The sequence below is a fragment of the Phallusia mammillata genome, chromosome 3 (assembly GCF_965637545.1).
Source record: "Phallusia mammillata chromosome 3, kaPhaMamm4.hap1.1, whole genome shotgun sequence".
In the NCBI taxonomy this organism is placed as follows: domain Eukaryota; kingdom Metazoa; phylum Chordata; class Ascidiacea; order Phlebobranchia; family Ascidiidae; genus Phallusia; species Phallusia mammillata.
The window spans coordinates 6,627,915-6,646,509 of record NC_137254.1 but is presented as its reverse complement, the minus strand read 5'-3'; the positions used below and the strand labels follow the sequence as shown (position 1 = coordinate 6,646,509).

The window sequence follows — 18,595 nt, the reverse complement described above, 5'->3', positions numbered from 1 at the left end:
TGCCTTAATCAAGCCGGTCTCCCCAACATTCCCCCATGACAGGCACAAGCTAGAAAAAAATCCAACCTTCGATGGGATTCGAAACCACGACACGTGTCGTCATGAGACACACGTTATACCAACTGAGCTACACAAGCTTAATTTGGTATGACGCCTTCATTGAGCCTGGCGTACTATGATTTGTAAATAAGTATGCTGTGGTCCAACAGGTGTGCCCCTGCTGCGAAGCTGACACATGCAGTACAGAAGACAGGCAACGGTGATTTGATTCGACTTTCGGTGGGATTACCACTAGCCTGTCAGTTGGAATAGCGCGAATGTAAAGACTCCTGTGATGTGTTTCAATCCCACCACATCTTACCTACGATATCTGCAAAACATAATAAACACATACATCATTCACTTAACATGATTGATTTTTAACTGTTTTCGATTGAATAGTATGTGTGATCGATAGGAAAATATGGTTATTGTTTTCTTTTTCATGTTTGTGTGATAACAAAAACGATTCAATGATTATACACATTTTAAATGACGAATTATAATGAATCCACAGTGGTGTTGCGTGACCCATTTCCATTCATTGTGTCATGTCCTAATGACACTCAACGTGCCTGGTACTCCCAATAAACTGGAGTGTCGTTTGATAGCTACAGCCTACTAGCCAACACGACTTATGTTTTTTCACCAGCTGCACTAATGAGACCTCCTTATGGATTGAAACAGTTTGATCTGTCTGCAACTTATTCATCATTATTGGCTTGGTGCTTTTGTAATAATTTACATTAAACCTTTACTAGAATAAAACAAACCTAATGATGTCGTGAATGAAGTCAAGTAAACAACAATGGTCAACTGCTCAGAACACGAATCCCTCCTCTTGCAACCAACAATGGTGGCAAAAACAATCTTCAAAGTGTCAGACAAAGTCTTAAAACTCTCTTCAACACCAAGCTTCATGCTCAGAGGAACCCGCTGCGTCTCACCATCGCAGTTGATAGTCTGTCATACTCAGATGACGTTTTCAAGATACATACAATAAAAAAAAATGTTTTCACGGGGTTCGAAACCAGGACACTGCCGGGGACAAATCTTGATCAAGACATTTTTTCTGTCTGTGCATGGGTCAGGCGCGCCTGACCATTCGGCCAAGTTCCTGCCTAGAAATGATCCCTAAAAGTGTGACCTTAACCTTTGAAATCGTATTTGGCATCCAAAGGCACTTTGAATGTTTTTTGTTTGCAGTGTATCAATGGAATCTTAAGGATTTGGCTTGGTCATGGGTTGTTTTTCATTCCTGGTTTGCTAAAATGTTTACAATTATGATGTTTTTCATTTCTTTTCGTCGAATGGTAAAATGACAAAAGTTTTACTGGTTAAGTTACTTGTTTAATATTAACACTAAATTGAAATTGTTTGATCATTACTAAACAGTGGTGAGTTTTCTACGGCAAAATGCTCGACGCAATCACCTTATGATCGGAAGAATGTGAGTTTTAATCCCGCCTCGACCTCTTGCGTGTCAATGGGGCAGAAATTTCAGCGACATTGCTCGAACCCAGTGGAATCTAATGGTTAACTGGATCGAATATCCTAACCCTACCTAGTCGACGAAATGTACGAGAATCTACTATGTGTTTAAATCATAGTACAACAGGCATATTAATTTCGCAGCACCGAATCAAGCCGGTCTCCCAAGCATAGCGTGATGAGGCAGAGGTTAAAAACAAATCTAGCATGCGGTGAGATTCAAATACACGTCAGTAGCCTTACTGCATGCTGGCATTCAACAAACTCGCTGCAGAGGCCCTGTGGTAAGTCCGTTGAAAGTCGAATCACAATCACCGTTGTCTGCCTCGTATGCTGCACATGTCAGCTTCGTAGTAGGAGAGTGCCAGACTTACCAGTATCAGTTAAGATTAACATCAATTCATTACTCTATCGGTCCTTAAGCGCCCAGCAAACATCACAGTACGCATATTATTGGGTGTTCATCAGATATACATTTATTCGACCGTGGTCTGATTTGTAAGCTTACCTCATCTAGGATAAAAGTGAACAAATAACAAACAAGAGCAACAGGGTTACAGCCTTGAGGTATTCTCAGATTTCAGTTATATTGTTTAATACACATTCTTACAAACTAACGTTTGAAGTGTCGTTATTAGTCGCCTTTTGCTGTTTCTTAGTGATTTATAAAATTTTCGATTCTTTACTCACGTGACAAGTCACGGCACATTGGTTAAGGCGTCATACGCAACCCAAATATTGACATTTGTCTCGTGAAACTTCGCACTGAGTTGAGCTGATAGTGTGTGGATAACAAGAACATTAAGAACTGATCACTAGTAATGTTGAGGCAGAGTACTTACCAAAAGAGAATTTAATTTTACGTTGAAATGTAGTACACCAGATTTATTATAGGTGGTATACCAATTCAACTGGTCTTTTGCGCTTTTTAGGCCTTAAAATAGGCCTACAGTTCAATGATTTATATAGTGTGCCGTGATTGTTGATTTACATGATCGCTTCATAGCTGCTTCTAGTTATGATTTTCAGCTCATTTTAGGCTAGGTTAAATTACTGTCGAGTTGAGTTTAACAAGCAGTATTAGTTATGCAAGGTATGCAAAAAATATTTTAATAAGCATTTTTCTAAGCGGTTGTCAAAACAAAAATACTTGTCATATAGGATATTGCCGAGTCTATACCACTCCTGGCTGAAGTGTATAAAACTCAAATTGTGGCTGTAACGCGAAAAATCTGTTTTAGTTTTCCAACATGCAAAATAATTTCTGCAAATTGATAGGAAATTGTAAAAAGTGTCCTTTTTCATCACAACAAAACGAAATGTGAAAATAATGGCATTTGCAGAAAAAAGAGTTGAGTACAATTGACAAATTTTTTTTATAACTTTGTTAAGAAAAATTTAGCAGAAAAAAAGCGACCAAAGCATATGTCAACATTTTTTCTTGTGTTTCTGTCAATTTTCGCTGTAGCGAGCTTAACGTTGACGGTGACGTCATTGGCCACGCCTGAGTGGGTAAGCAACAACTCGTCTGGTTTTTCAACTGGACTCAACACGTATTGCAATTTTACTCAATGCTATAGTTGTGGTAAAGGTAAGTTTCCGAACGAGTTTAAAGAAATCTAAGAGTCAACATAAAGCAATCAACACAAAGCATCTACTATTTTTACTAGTTACGTTTGCGGAGGTTTTAGAATTCCCATTTGTGTGAACTCTCGTTCACGTTTTAACGTTGCGCAGCTATTCCTAAGTAGTCGATTTATGTTGTATAATTTTATGCCTACGTTTTTTTTTCACCAAGCGTAATAAACTCATCTAGGTGGGTAGGTAGATAGTTTGTATTTGCACGTAAATGAGGAAAAAGTTACAACAAAAATATCCATGAAAAACGCAAAGTGCAGGACAGTGAAAGACCGTACGGTCAACGTGTCAGCCACCCCTTCAAAGCAGTAGTAATCACTTTTAATGAATAAAAACATAAAATTAGCGTAATATATGGAGCGTTCTTTGCAACTGGTTTCTTCATATGGATGGCTATCATGTTGCTTTTCGGAAATGTTGTTTTTCATTCCACTGTGACGTTCTGTTCCTGCAAGAACGATCTTGAGTTGAAGCGAAATGTAAAAGCAAGTTTAATTGCGTTCGCACTAACAGGTGAAAACAATTTGGAAGCTAAAACAGTAAAATTTTAACCATTATTTCTAACCTATCATTCTATGATGTTTAATGAATTGCTAATTGTCTTTTGAATGCTAATCTTTCACAGATATTAATCTGCAAATCTTTCATCACATCAACAAATTATTGTTTTGGGTATATTGTTGTTTAACATCCAATTTCAACCTAATATCTTTTAGGTTTGCCTGGAATCATTGCGATGACAATATTCACAATAGCTTACCCCACTCCAGCATTTACATGCGGTTATTCCTACTACCTCGGTTGGTCTTCCTGCTGTGTCAATTACACATGCTCTCTACTGTGTCTAGGGATTATTTTGTGTCTCATATTTTCTTCTGAGAAAACCCCATCTATTGATGTTGAATCAAATGTCTATTGGTTGAAGCAAAACAAAAAATAATGATTAATGAAAAAAAGACTTTTTAATTTCTCAATAATGTTTTTTTTTTTTTAGTTTGCATTATGTTTGTTAAGCGTCATGTTAGTTGCATAAGTTTCACAACAAATCTATAATGGTTTTATCAACAATTACTGTATTGAAAAAAGTAATGTCACACTTATTTCACGGCCCAACTTACTGAACTTACCGATGCGGTTTTGTCACTCGGTAATAGATATTAAGAATTATTTTGTAATATCAAAATATTGCATCAGTATATTTGCGTTAAGGCCCGTTTACACTATGCGTAACGCGCTCGCTCAAACCTGCGTAAATTTGTTTGTTTCTTTTTTTCTGTCTGGTTTCGCGCTTGACTGATTTCGGGCGCTCAAGTCTCGTAGAAATCAGCGAGCGATCGCCCACCGAGCGTTTTTCTGCGTATCAAGCTGCTTGAACCTGCGAAAACGGTTTGTGTTATCGCTGCTTGCGGGTTTGTAATTGAAAAAAGTTGGTTCATTTGCCGAAAATAAATGATGGGCGCTATTTGCCTCAAATTTAATTATTTATTACATTGTTATGATTGTATGTTGTGTTTTTTGTGTTCAAATATTGTAATTAAGTGCATTTAAAATGTACATTCTACCCAGTACAGGGGACTACATGCTATAAAAACATGAAAGTGAGATAAACATGCCGTAAATCTATACTAAACAATCCTGTATGATTTACCGAGATGCAAAATCATGTTTACTAACAAAATATCATTTAATTTAGATTCATAAAAATCTTTTTCGAATCTAAAATAGGTAACAATGAATTTATGTGATGAATTATGGTCATCGATAGTTGCTGTGAGCTAAAAATGACGTCGGGTATGTTATTTAGTACACTTAGGTACGCGCCGAAAATCGTAGTGTAAACGGAAGGGGTCGCAAGGTTAGGTTAGGCGCCGCTAAGCACAGTGTAAACGGGCCTTTAGGTATGTTAAGTGTAGGCAATACACCGTTTGCGTTTAAACGCCCAGAAACGTATTTGCGTAAACCACAGTTCCATTTTTGTTCTTTTAAAGATTTCTGTAAACATGTGTATTGCAACTAATACAGCTCTCATGTGTCTTTCTTCCAGGTGTTCTGAACTCTGTCAATTAAGTTCCATCACGCTCAATCTGATATCTCGCTGAAATGAACATGCAAGACGTTGTCAACGGTTTTTTAAATCACGACTTGCAAGCTTATTACATTGGTCAAAGTCCTTTGTAGAACACTTTATACTGTACATGTCACAGCAAACGGATATTTTATTTAAGGCAGCAAACACGAGTTGCAGGACATGAAAATCGGTGCCCCCCAAAAGTCCCAATATGACTTAAACTAAGTTAAGCCCACACTGTAGGTTAGTGTAGCCACTTAACAGTAAAAAGTCTTAAAAACCATGGACCACAAAATGGTTTGTGATGCAGAGCATGTAGCTTAGTTATTATGTGATGAGTTCACGATGTGATATACTGATATACTAAGGAATAAAATGTGGAAAATAAGCGAAAACAAAAAATGCCAGAAAAAAGGCAAGGAAAATGACACACGAACCATAATACATATTTACCCAGTTTATTAAACCTCTTATGTCGTTTAAAGCTGCGACAATTTTTTATAAAATGTGAAACACACAAACCCTGATGAGATAAAGTAAATTCGAAAGCTTAATAAAAACTCAAACTAATATAGTAAGAGTTATATGTTTGTAAATATTCAGGACTACTGACAAATTTCATACCCAATAAAAAAAAACTACTTTGTGATTGGTTTAACTATAACCGCACACTTTACTTACTACTTTCGCAGGAATAGCGTGACAGCAAAAAACGCATTTTGCAAGCTTTAAGTTGTTCTTCTAATAAAAGTACAACACGATATTATCACAAATTAAGAAAAATAAAAAGACAATACAAACGAGAAAAAGGGCAATACAAACGCTTCAAGAATTGAAATACATTTCTTATTGTTTACGCCATAGGCGCCGAATAGGCGGTGGCGGGGTTGCGCCGCCACCTTGGGTTTTTAAAGCATGGTGGCGGCCACCGTGGATATTTTGGTTAGTTTTTAGCGGTTACATATGAAATATCGTCAAATCTGAAGAATATTAGGAACAATTTTGCTTTAAAACAAACGTGCTGGCGATACAGACACAAAACGTGGCTTAAAACTGCAACCTGTTAGTGCTTTGTTTATGACGACAAAAACACAATTGTCTGCCAGTGAATGTTGGGCCATTGTTGTGTACAAACGTTGTTAAACCAATGATAAACGTTACAACAACGTGTTGCATTTGCGAATTAAACGTTATTTCTATGAAACGTTTATTTGGCTTTGAATTTGAGTTCTTGTGGTTGCACGCTTTAGTGACGTCACATAAAGTGATAAAGTGACGTCATATTTAATGTCCGCCACCTTGCATTTTTGTAAAACTCGGCGCCTATGGTTTACGCAGTTAATCTGAGAATGATTGCAATCGGCCATTTATAACCAACTTATAATTTGAGCCTGGCGGTCACGTAAGACGTAATCAAACGAGATACAAGACATACGTAAATATATTTATGATGCAACCACAAATTAACTGACATTCCCAACTTACCCATTTGCTCATTATTTGAGTCTGGTGGCTTAAAGTGTTCAATTCGTTGCGCGTTAGGTTTCTTCCTACGTCCTTCTACAGTGTTGGGTTGCTACCCAGATCCGTCACTCTTGCATGGGAAGACTTTCTTTCTAATGACGTCATCCATGACGCAGTACAGGAGGAATACGACGATTCCCTGCAACCCGTTCACCAAGCTATGCATGTACATAAACGTCACGTTTGAAGTGTCGTTGCCGATTCCTGTAGAAACAAATATGCTTTTTACAGCAGTGATTCACGTATTAAATTTAAATAAAACTATGATATATAAATTAAACTTTTTCTTTTAGGGGTGCAACGTGGTATTGCACTAAACCATTAAATTCAAAATTGGTAAATAGGTTTGCTGCCACATAGCAAAATACATTTTAAGGTACATTTTACAGGCTGAAAAACCAAAAGTTGTCCTAAGATGTAAACGTTTGGTTATCTAACAAAATGAGGATGTAGCGTTGTAATGCACACCGACGTCACGGCATCTTGCCATAAACGTTAAAAAAATTGCACTCTGCCAAAACGAATACTACGCTCCACACTTCAGTTTGGGAAGTAAGTTTAGAAAAAAGTTGTGTATTATAAAACCAAAACCTGTGAAAAATGCCAAAGTCCATGTTCCACCCAGCATGAGGAAAAAGATAATGAACGATTTTGCTGCCCTCAATGCGTCTTCCGTTCCAGGATCTTCACCTCTGTTGCGCATCCTTCGTGAGTTGAAAATCACATGAGTCGTCTTCACGATGATCATCAAGTTGATAAGTAGGACGAGAGCAAGAGGAGCGACGACCGTTGAATAAAATATCGGGGTACCGGGATCCAACCAGCATCTGTCATACTTGGGATTGGATGAAGACTGGTTTGAATACTTGTGACACTGTTCGTAGAATGGCTGGTGCTTCATATAGATATCATAGTGAAAACCCACTCCCGCAGATGGCATCACGATGAAAGCTGGAATGACCCAGCCCATCAGAATGAAGATTTTGAGACGTTTATCGGGTTCTTGGCTTCTGAATGTGTAGGGAAATGAGGTGGCCATCAGAAGACGGATGCCTTCCACAAGAAACCAGAATCCTTAAACACAAACATGTTTCAAGATGAGCTTTAACAGATTTTTGTTCAAAGGTATACTGTAACTTAGACGTATGAGTATTGTCGTTTAACCAAGATGAACAGATGAAGTTACCCTGAAAGGTTCATGTAGACCGGCCAGCACGTTACCATTATACACAAATCACAGTACGGCAGGCCCATTCACATGATATCCGACATGCTTGGGAAATAAGCTTAAATTGGTATAAACCCTTAAAAAGGCTGGCGCACTATTGTCGTTAGTTTATGATTTACATGCATCTTACCAAATAGTTTATGATTACATGCATCTTACCTAATGACAGCAAGCAATAATGGTTAGCCACTGTAAACACCATGCATGAGGTTTCATGCAGGAAGACAAGGTCATGGGATATGTTCACTGCGTGAAGAAGCAGAAGAGCCACTGACAAGTTGATTTGAACTGCAACCCGATCGTTTTCGCCTTTGAAATGGTGAAGGATTGCTATTGTGACTATCAATGCCACAACGGAGGCAATTTCAGTGGTGTAAGATGTGATCTGCATTACATGAAATGTTGGTACATTTGTTTTGAGCTAAATTGATTTGGTAACAGCTTATCAGCCTAATAACATCATCAACCTTAAATAATTCCTGTTTTGCAATACTGCTGTTACCTTTACGCCATGAGGGACAGTGACGGTTTCCATTGCCATGAGAACACTAAAAACGGTCAGGTGGTTGCACACGCAAGTGACGTCACCTGTTACGTCATTGGTAGTTGTGGCGCAACCTAAACCTGAATATTTCCTTAAAGCTGTATCGAAGAAGCGACAGACGTGTTGAAGCTTTGTGATCCTCAGGTTGCTTGTGTTTTTCTTTTCTTCTTCGATCTGCTTGCAGACTGGTTGTGTCGATGGTGAGGTTACGACAAGGCTTGCGTTTCCTGGCAACTGATCGCTTCCTGCAGTGTAGTTGGATGCAGGCAGGACTATGATATATAAATTAAACATCCCAACCAGCAATAACAATAAACGATGAGTTATCTATAGCAATGTACCGCGTGATAGCGAGTGAACTTCGACTGGGTGATTCGGTATCTACAGTTTTGGTTTGATTTATCTTATAGACAAACACAGCAACAACGATTCGACTAACGTTAATTGTTTGTAGCGTAAAATTGATGTGGGCTAATTCAAGGTCGAGAAGGGAGTTGTATGTCTCTTTATCAATATCGGTAACCACGACATGTAACTGGGCATCTGTCAGGTTGTAGGTTGTTCCGTTGGTATCGGGATGATTTCGGCCAAACTTCTCAATGATGTATTCGAGGTTATCGAACCCAACCCAGTCAGTCGGTTTCTGAACTTGTAGCTTCTGTAAAACTTCTGCAAAAATGTAACAAGTCCAAAAACACTTTTATGGGTTCATCAAATGCACAACTGCACCTTTTCAAACACTTACATTCACAGACCCTCTGGAACATTTGCACAAATTAGGAGTTTGCACACCGATTGGTTTAAACTTCAATTTTAAATATAATGGTTTAAAATTTAACCCGTTTTAATTTAGAATTAATTTTTGCACCATGTATTCATATTTTTAGGCTTCTCAGGAAAACATGTTGAAAGTCTAGAACTTTTCTGCTGCTTGCATAGGTAAAACGGGAACTGTTAAATAAAATGTTCTAGAACACTTTTCTCAAGCAAACTTACATCTTAAAAACAAAACGAATTAACATATGTTTTGAAGAAACACGCTACCAATTATCCAATTAGGAAACACGCTACCAATTGTTACCTTCAATTGGAATTGGACAATCGTCGTATTCGATGAATACAAAACCTGAAAATATATATTTATACAGTCTGATATCATGGTGTTAACGTGTGTAAAACAAAACTTACTAAGACTGCTGGCGATCACATTATTAAATGTTGAACTAATTGAAAAATTGGTCTTCTTGTATCCTAGTTTGCAAAATGCTTCGGCTAAAGTTTCGTTGACAAATCTTCTACATTCTGGATCTGTAAAAGAATATTGGTAATACAAGCATCCGGATAATTAATTTTAAGTAAGCCGCAAACAGTACACACTGTTTCCACTTACAAGGCCCAAGTTGTGCGGCTGGTGAGAAGACATTGGACATGTTGGCCAGTGTAGCCATACAGCACTCTCACACCACAGTTTTTTGGGAGTAATACGCTAAAAAGCCATGCTTTGTCAATTCTGTCTGATTCTTGTCACCAGCTACACTGATAGGACCTTCAGTCGTGATCAATTTACCCTACACTGTCCGCAGCTCACTAATATTAGATATTTATTCAAATCGCCTAGTAAGACAGGTCGTGTTTTAGTATGATTTAACGCTGAAAAGTTTTGTTATAATTCTACGATAGTCAATATAACTCAAGGGCTTAATTCGGTCATTGTTTTTAAAAATTGTCTGGTTTGGTGCAGTTCTGTACTTTCAGATTCAGGTAATAAATTTAGGAGCCGCTTACAAGCAGGTATAACTGGCGTTTAAAATGTTTCGTTTTCACAGCTATCAAAATTGAAATTAATCGCTATTTTTGATTCACCCGAAGTTCACCCGATTCCCTTTGTCAAAAACAGTAAATGTTTTGTGTTTCAAAAATGGTAAATTGTTCTGTAGTTGTGTTTCGAGTCTACTTTCTATTAAAGATGCGTTTGCTTCCAAGGTAAATACTGTATGTGTCCACAAGGTGTGAATATAAATTAGTAAAGTCCTCATGTAGAAGATTTTTTATGATAATATATAATAATATTTTCGTCAATACAGAGTAGTCGCAATCCTAGGAACAAAATGTATAAAAAGGGCTGCATTATTGATTACAATTGAAGCTTCTGCATCAAGTGCGTCATTGTTTTTTTTTATTGTATTTTTCGACAATCAGGCGGCAGTCCTAGAACTGAAAATTGCCCTTTGTCGTTCACGGGATTCAAACCCAGGATACTCCCGGGGACGAAACCCGATCAGGTTTTGTATGTGGGTCAGGCGCGCCAGGCCATTCGGCCAAGTTCCCGCCCCAAATCATTGTTAGCATCGTCAAGAGAAGCGTTTCATATAACGGAACGGAGCGGCACAAGAAAACGAAATAAATAATTATTTATAACTATCATTATTATTTTAAATCATCATTTTGGCTTAAATACCGAAAAGAAATAGTGTTGTTCACTATTCCTTTTTTTTTCGACCTGCGCATTTAACATGAAAAAATGCTGACAAATTTCGCCGAAGAAAAACGTCGTAAACTTATTTCGGTCAAACCGAAAGGAAATCAAAATATGGGTCAGGAACAATGTCATGAAATAAATAATTTGCACAGAACCATAGTAATCTCGTTTCGTTCCGTCCCCGTACGAAACACAAGATTTTATCAGCAATAATACTTACACATGTCAAACGTAGACGAGTCAATATTACTTTCAGACTTTTTATGAACAAAATAGCTACTTACGAATGAACTTGGTGCAGTTATCAAAGCAGTAAGTTTTCCAAAGGCCAAATCCTGGTCCGCACCTGGGTCCTGCACAGAATATCAAACTTATCTTCATATCTGACATGTAGGGTAAATGTGTGGGAACACAACTATAGGTTTAAAAACACTAATGAAAGCTCAGCAAGTAAAATTCGAATCCCAAAGTAAAGTTTGCGAAAACTAGCGTTCTCCAAGTTGGGTCACACAAATTTGCTAACATGCAACTCAAAGCCAATGAGGTAACGGGTCTGAAACTCCCTTTAGAGGTTCGTGAAGCGATTTGGGCGGGAGTAGCGAGCAGCATTGGAAAATACTTTGAGAGTTTAAATATTTTGTTAATTACATTTGGTATGCCCAAATATTAATTTGGCTTTGACATTGTGTGTATATTTTGGAGTAAAAGTGCTCAGAAAAACCGGGATAGATCAGTTTATTTCCAAAAGGTTTATGAATTCAACTGCAAGGAACAAATCAGGCACAAAATATTATTCAAATGGGAATAAGAGTGTGGTAGAGAAATTGCACTTACCATTGTATTCTGTTCCCGTTTCTGCATCTAAACCACAAACATAAAAATAGTTTAAAGAACAAAAAACGAAGCTTTTTTTCGATTTTCGTTAATGTAACAGCGGCTTCCGGCAGTGGTCAAAAAATGTTTTAACACAGTTTTAGTGTATGGTTGCGTCGGGAGACGAATCATCGCCCTTTGTTATCATTTGACTAATCACTAAAGAGTTTTTACTCAAAATTGACACGCAGCATTGTCAATTGGTGCGATAATTTATCACGAAGGTAGGGCAAACATCTGTGAATACATGTTTCAAAAGGTCTAAAACTACTGTTTTTTTTCTGGAGCAAACTTTTATATAACCAGCAATATAATCCCAAAAGCAATGAATGCTTGCGGCCTTTTTACTACTAGTGTTCACAAGAATGTAATAGTGCAATCTGACAGGTTAAATGTCACATGTAACTGACATGTGATACATTATACATGTTACTAACCTTTGCAAACGATGGTACTTCCTATCAATGGCTCGATAAATGCACTTCGTTTGGAGTGGTTAATGGGGTCGCCTAAACACATTGGTGGTAAGTTATGACTATGTACTTCTTTACATTGGAATACAAGTATATTGAAACAGAGCTAACTTTCCTCAAACTAAAAGCAGTTTTTTACAAGTATATATGTCGTTGTAGAACGGGTTGTTAAGAATGCGTTTTTATAACAGCTTAACTCGAAATAAGAAATATTTTCTGCACAAAGCTAGTTTGAATTACAAATATCGCAAGTAGTCAAAAATTTCTACCTTGATTGCATCTGTGTTTCTTGAAACACTCTGAATTTCCATTGTAACTCTGAAGCTTGGGGCATTCTGAAAAAAAACAACTGCAGTTTTACATTTCCGTTTACACGCTCCATACATGATGCTGCAAACTGGATTTTACCTGCAATCGTTCCGCTCTCCTCACTGTCACATGGGCTCACGCGAAAGTTCATAATTAGGTTTCCTTTTACAAGAACAACATTCCATATAAATAATCAAAATAACGATTTTTGATCAGTAAAAAGGCTTAAAATCAACAATGTGTTGACGTTTACAAAACAAAAGATATTTCACAAATTGTGCCCTTTGTTTTTGGCGCAATAATGTTTTAACCGTGGGTGGATATTTCTGCCCCGGTGGTTGTTTAAGTGCAATTGTATCGCTATGTTTTTATTCACATCACAAATATAATTCAATTCAACAATCTAATGAGTACTTAAGTTAATCAATACCCTGTGCAAAACGGTGCTTTGCAGTAACTTGTTAAAGCTAATGAGTCGTAAAGACCCTACTTCGGTTTTGTTACCATCAGTGTTAAATGCAAGAAACTGTATTGTGGAAGTAATTTGCATCTACCAAAAATTACCTATTTTTATTGAAAAAGGAAAAAAGTTGAATTTTAACATTAAATTTTAGATTTTTTTAACAGATATGAACCAGACTACTCTGTAGTTGTTTGTAAAAACCCAAGATTTCCATTTTCGACTAAAAAGTGTTGCCAGCCTCAAACGCAACCTGTGAACAAAGATCATTAAGTTAGAATTAATACTCTTACTTTGTTCTTCTGTCCAGTATTCTGCGATTTTGAATTTGTAATAAAGTGTTTTATTCACAGACTTCCAAATGTTTATGTCTTTAAGTTTGCACTGATGATCTTCTCCTAAAAGCAACAATTTGTATTTTTTAACCGTCTGAACCAAAAAGTGCAGAGTTTGTCCTAAAACTTTAAAAGCTAAAAAATGGATAAACGATTTGTTCAATTACATGAGAAAAACAAGGTTTTGACCAAACAAACCAAAAGTTGAGGTAAAAAAAAACTATCTCTTAAAATAGTTAACACTCCTCTGTTGGTATATTTGTGATTAGTAACATGCAGAAAGTGAACACTGTTCCGACCGTGACAAAACATTGGCTATATGGGATAGTGTAGGCACCTAACGGTACAAGAGTTTTTCAGATTTGCATGGTATAAAACAGGGGTGAGGAACTTTTTTGTAGGTAAAGGCAGTGGCGGGGTGCTGCCCCCAGAAATTTTAGCCTTTACTGAACATATATAAGTTTGCAATATACATTTCTAGCCATCGTTTTGTGCAGAAAAACAAGTAATACAAATCTTAATTAGCTACTCCATTGTGACGTAATTTTTGTTACGCAATAATGTACACGAGTGAAAACAGCAGACGGCATCATTTGTGTATTTTGTTCACTTGCACAGCGACGGGCCAAACACAATAACATGCATTAATAATGTGAAAAAACAAAAACACACATGGCACAGCTTTGAAACGAAGCGGTTGTAAATACGGTAAAACACAACAGGAATATAGAAAAAAAGTGATAGAAAGAATATATATAAATGAGTCGAAAAAGTATTTTAGTTAGAAAAAAAAAAATTGTCATGTTCTATTTAAGTAAATTTAGTCACAGTCAGCGTTTTCAACATATTCTATGACACTTCACAGATTATTGTCACACATAAAAACTAGACATACAGCTTTTTATTGGTATCATAACTAACAAATTTAACAACCACATTACATTGGTTTCAGAAATTCATTTAATTTTTGTTTCTTGAAGAACTTGTTCGTTTAATCATCTTTCTTGAATGTTTGTGTACAGACTATTAATTGTATTTTAGTTTCTTAACTGCTATAATTGCTGCTTGCTGGCAAATAGCTTATAATTCCTTTTTTAAGTGCAAAACGCCTTCAAGCTTCAAAATTTACAACACTCTCACTTAAATTTAAACCATATTACTAAATCTTGTGCTTCCTTTTTACAACCAAAATGGATCATGAAGTTATAGTTTGGGCATGATAATTGATAGCTTCTTCCTTAATCTTAAATGATAACCAAGAAAATGTTTTTCTATTTAGTGCTAGCACTGCAAGTGCAAGTCTTTTGGACATATTTGTGTTCCTCAGAAAAATCTTTTTTCTTTTTCAGTGTTAAAAAGAACTGTTTTGCCTTTGAAGGAATCATGGAAACAGCAAAAAGGATTTTTCATCCTAGTAATTTAACTTGTTAAAACACCATCTCTAGATAATTTTCGAAGTAATTATGAACATCAGATCTACAGAAACAGTTTCATTTGAGTAACCAGCTTTTCTTTGTCAACAATAGGATGTGCTTGCTGTCACTACTATCTTGTCTGTAGAATGTTCATTCTTAAGAAACACTTCCTGTGAAGCAATTTAGCAGCTACTGTTTAGAAAAACAGTACATGTCCATTATATCAATACACATGGTTGCACTTGGTTGCAAATACTGTCCACATAGTGTGTTAAGAAATCCACAGTTTAAACTGTCTTCACTCAGGTATTTCAAAATTCCTGTTGCTTCTGCAGTTGTTTGTTCTGCATTTGATATTGCCTGAATTTCAGTGAGGCATTTAACTTCACAGACACAAATTTAAATTTTCTTTTGTAGCATTAAGAACTAAAACTGAGTATTTTTGTTGTTGCTTATTCCTGCATGACATTGGAGTAGCAGATGTTTTGTCCCACACTTTCATAAAACTTTTTAATTCAGTTATTTATTATAAAGGTTAATTGTGACTTTTCAAGGTGTTAGATGACCTCTTTTATTTTTCAAGGTGTTAGATACACTTATTTAATTCAATGATAACTGTAAAAAATGAAACCCACTTACAGTCATCTTAAAAAGTCACGACTAACAGTCAAACAATAAATTTAATGATAGCAAAATAATTATTTAACTGCACTCACTGTCGAACTTAAAAACACAGTACACGGGTTTGGCTTTGGAGTTCACTGACGCGAAGCAGACAACACAACTATAGCGCTACGTCACGGGAGGGGCTGCGCGAGCCACAGCCCCCTCTCGCCTATTTCGCCCGGCATGTAGCTTTTCCAAGTGCGCATGCGCACAACTGAAAACGTCATGAAACGTCACGAAACTGGAGCTGCAGCTCCGCCATAGATAATTTATTATTATTATTTGTTAAAACAATTTTTTTTTTAAATTTTAATAAAATGCCGATTAATGCCATAAAAGTTATTCTTAGTATACACTGATCAAACATAAAAACTATATGTAAAGATTGTTTTGTATAACAACTTGGAATAGGAATGTCAAGTAAAAATACTGGGGGTGCTGCAGCTCCGCAGCCCCCTCGCACGAGCCGCCCCTGCTTATTCACACAAATATCAATTCACCTTGAAACCATTGTGTAACCAAATAGTGTGTTCGATACTGGTTGGAGAATTTTCCAACCAAAAGTATAATATATACTGGTTGAAGAATTTGTAAACTTAACATTAGGAGAGTCTGATGATTTCCAATCCTACAAAACAAAAATTAAAATTTAGGTAAATTGAAAACAAGACAAACTAAAAGTATATTTGGCAACAAATGCAACGAACCTTTTTATTGATGACATAAAACCAAACATCACAAAAGCTGGCATAAGGCAAACCATGTCTGCAACCCGCTTCATAATATAAGGAGAAATTGTTGTAACTTTGGTCTCCGGTATATTTAACTGTTTTATCGGTGTCTGGTCGTCGACCGTACAGCTGTAGTAGTAAATGATCAAGTTTGATTTTTATTTTTAAAACATTTTACCGTAACATTCTCGTACTTCGAAAAGGAAATCGTCCAAACAGATTTCCGTGTTTGTCACAGCAAACAAAACAATGAAGGGATGAATCTTTCTGCTTGACTGCATTACGTTCCCATTTCCGCATCTTTAGTTTCAAAGTAAAACTAAAGTGTAAACGATAACTGATGTACGGTTTGACCTACCCATCATACAACCCATAATCAACATAGTCATTTGGACAGTTGTCTATATTGCATCTCTGACCAGCACTGAATAAAATCTACACAAACATTTTTTATCACAAGAATAAGAAAACCATTACGACCTACCCTCATTCCGTGTTCGGTTCCAAACAGTTCAACGTCATGGAGCAAATATGAACTAGGACCATATTCGTAAAAAAAGAAATTGGAAATTAAATCTGTAATTTCTTTGGATTTTGCAGCAAGTTGATCCAACATTTAACCAACATCAGGATACAAAACTTCAAGCACAAAAAAGGTTAAACATTGGTATGATTATGAAAAATCAAATTTAAAAAGTTAGGTTTAAAACTTGCTGGGTTTGTTAAGCTTATGTCCTGGGTACAAATTCCACAAGCTTCGACATACTTGCTGATACAACAGATATTCATACGGTATTGATCTGCCGAATTTTTAAACCATAACTTTTTGATCTTACCATTAGCTTGTTTCAATGGGTAATAAATATCGAAAATTCTATGCAAGTTTCCTCCATAGAAACCCATAAAACTGTTTTCAGTTTGATATTGCAGAAAACTTTGCTCTCTACTGGCCTCCACTGGTGTTTGATTTGGGACATGACGTAACATAATGTCTTTCCCCTAAAAAATACCCCGGTGTAAAATAAACTTAAGACCCTAATTAACTACATAGTTTGCCTGATATTCAAAATAAGCTTGACTTTTAAAATCTGATCTTGTGCAATTTTCATATGTTCCAAAAGTATTTGTGTTCATCCAGTTTTGGTGATCTACAATTGAACAACATGTAGGCTAACAATCAAATAGTCAAGATGTAGACAAATTCAAATTTTAACTAAAGTTGTTCTGGTGATTATCATTCGTCGTAAGAAACCATGATTGATCATCAGATTCAGGCATAATGTTGTTGACAGTGGCCGCGCGAATCCATCCACCACCAGCAGCTATCATGTCACAGTAAACCTGGAAAAAAGAAATAAACGGTTATTGTCTTTCTAAAAATTTGCAAATATTGCTTAGACATGAACTTGTTTTGCTAACTGTATTTCTCAAAAAATAAGTTTCTCCAAATTTCGTTTTTAAACCTCAAACGATTTAAGTGACGGTTGTAGGACATAGATTCCTTCTTTGAAGCCAGCATCTCTCAGTTCAACACATGAACGGGCAGGATTGGGGAAAGTACCAAGTGGTGGTTTTGTTGCAACAGAATCAGTTGCGTTAAAAAAAGTTTCACCAGTTGTCTGTATTGCTATGGAGTAAAAAATATTAATAATATTCATAATTAGGACTTTCAAAATGTTGCTGTGCTTACAGGAGTTATCAAACGAACTTTATTTAATAGACAGTAATTGTATATTTGAGAGTCGTTTGTTCATGCACCTGTTTCTTTGTTTTAAAATATTTAACTATAGATTAAACATAATCAGTGAGTTTTACAAAGTTTCAACCAGAATTCACTTCTACGGTAACATGCAAAACAGCAAATCAAAATTATTTTTTTGAAATTTTTTGGTCTTGGGCTTACTTGGATGGATTTCTTCATTTTGATTCTAAAACAAAAGAATTAACACAAGATTTTGTAATTTTGAGTATATATTTTAGCAAATATCACTCACCTGTGTGTCTAAGAAATTGAAGATTCCAAAACATAGTCCCAAAGCAGCCAGAATACCCACTGCGGAAATTAAAACCACAGTCAAAGTTGACGTTTCTTGTTTCTTAGATGATTTTTCACTTTTCGACCCCGGTTGCCCTTTGTTCGGTTCTATAAAACACACAGCTTTGGACTATTAATGCAGGGTATAACAGTTGAAATTAAAAAATCAAATTGATGCTCACACACATACACGCCTGTAAAAACACGCACATATCAGACTAATATACACTACGTGACATTTGGATGTACAACTTACCGACACCTTACTCATTATCAGCTACTGGTCT

General features: G+C 36.3%; 1 protein-coding gene, 1 non-coding gene and 1 pseudogene across 2 annotated transcripts; all 3 read right to left on the bottom strand.

Moving 5' to 3' along the window:
* Nucleotides 1-854: 854 nt before the first annotated feature.
* Nucleotides 855-1,058, bottom strand: LOC145221655 (small nucleolar RNA U3). The gene has a single exon (XR_013859118.1). It is a non-coding gene; the product is annotated as a small nucleolar RNA U3 (small nucleolar RNA).
* Nucleotides 1,059-6,812: 5,754 nt separating this feature from the next.
* On the bottom strand, nucleotides 6,813-12,817 carry LOC145219365 (adhesion G-protein coupled receptor G6-like). Its single transcript, XM_080086738.1, has 11 exons — nucleotides 12,766-12,817; nucleotides 12,627-12,692; nucleotides 12,322-12,393; nucleotides 11,846-11,872; nucleotides 9,721-9,840; nucleotides 9,614-9,658; nucleotides 8,833-9,201; nucleotides 8,491-8,777; nucleotides 8,148-8,373; nucleotides 7,352-7,834; nucleotides 6,813-6,964 (listed from the first exon to the last, which is right to left on the bottom strand). The coding sequence occupies exons 1-11, from the start codon at nucleotides 12,815-12,817 to the stop codon at nucleotides 6,813-6,815; spliced, it is 1,899 nt and encodes a 632-aa protein (XP_079942864.1).
* Nucleotides 12,818-16,038: 3,221 nt separating this feature from the next.
* LOC145219364 (uncharacterized) lies at nucleotides 16,039-17,931 on the bottom strand (annotated as a pseudogene).
* Nucleotides 17,932-18,595: the final 664 nt, after the last annotated feature.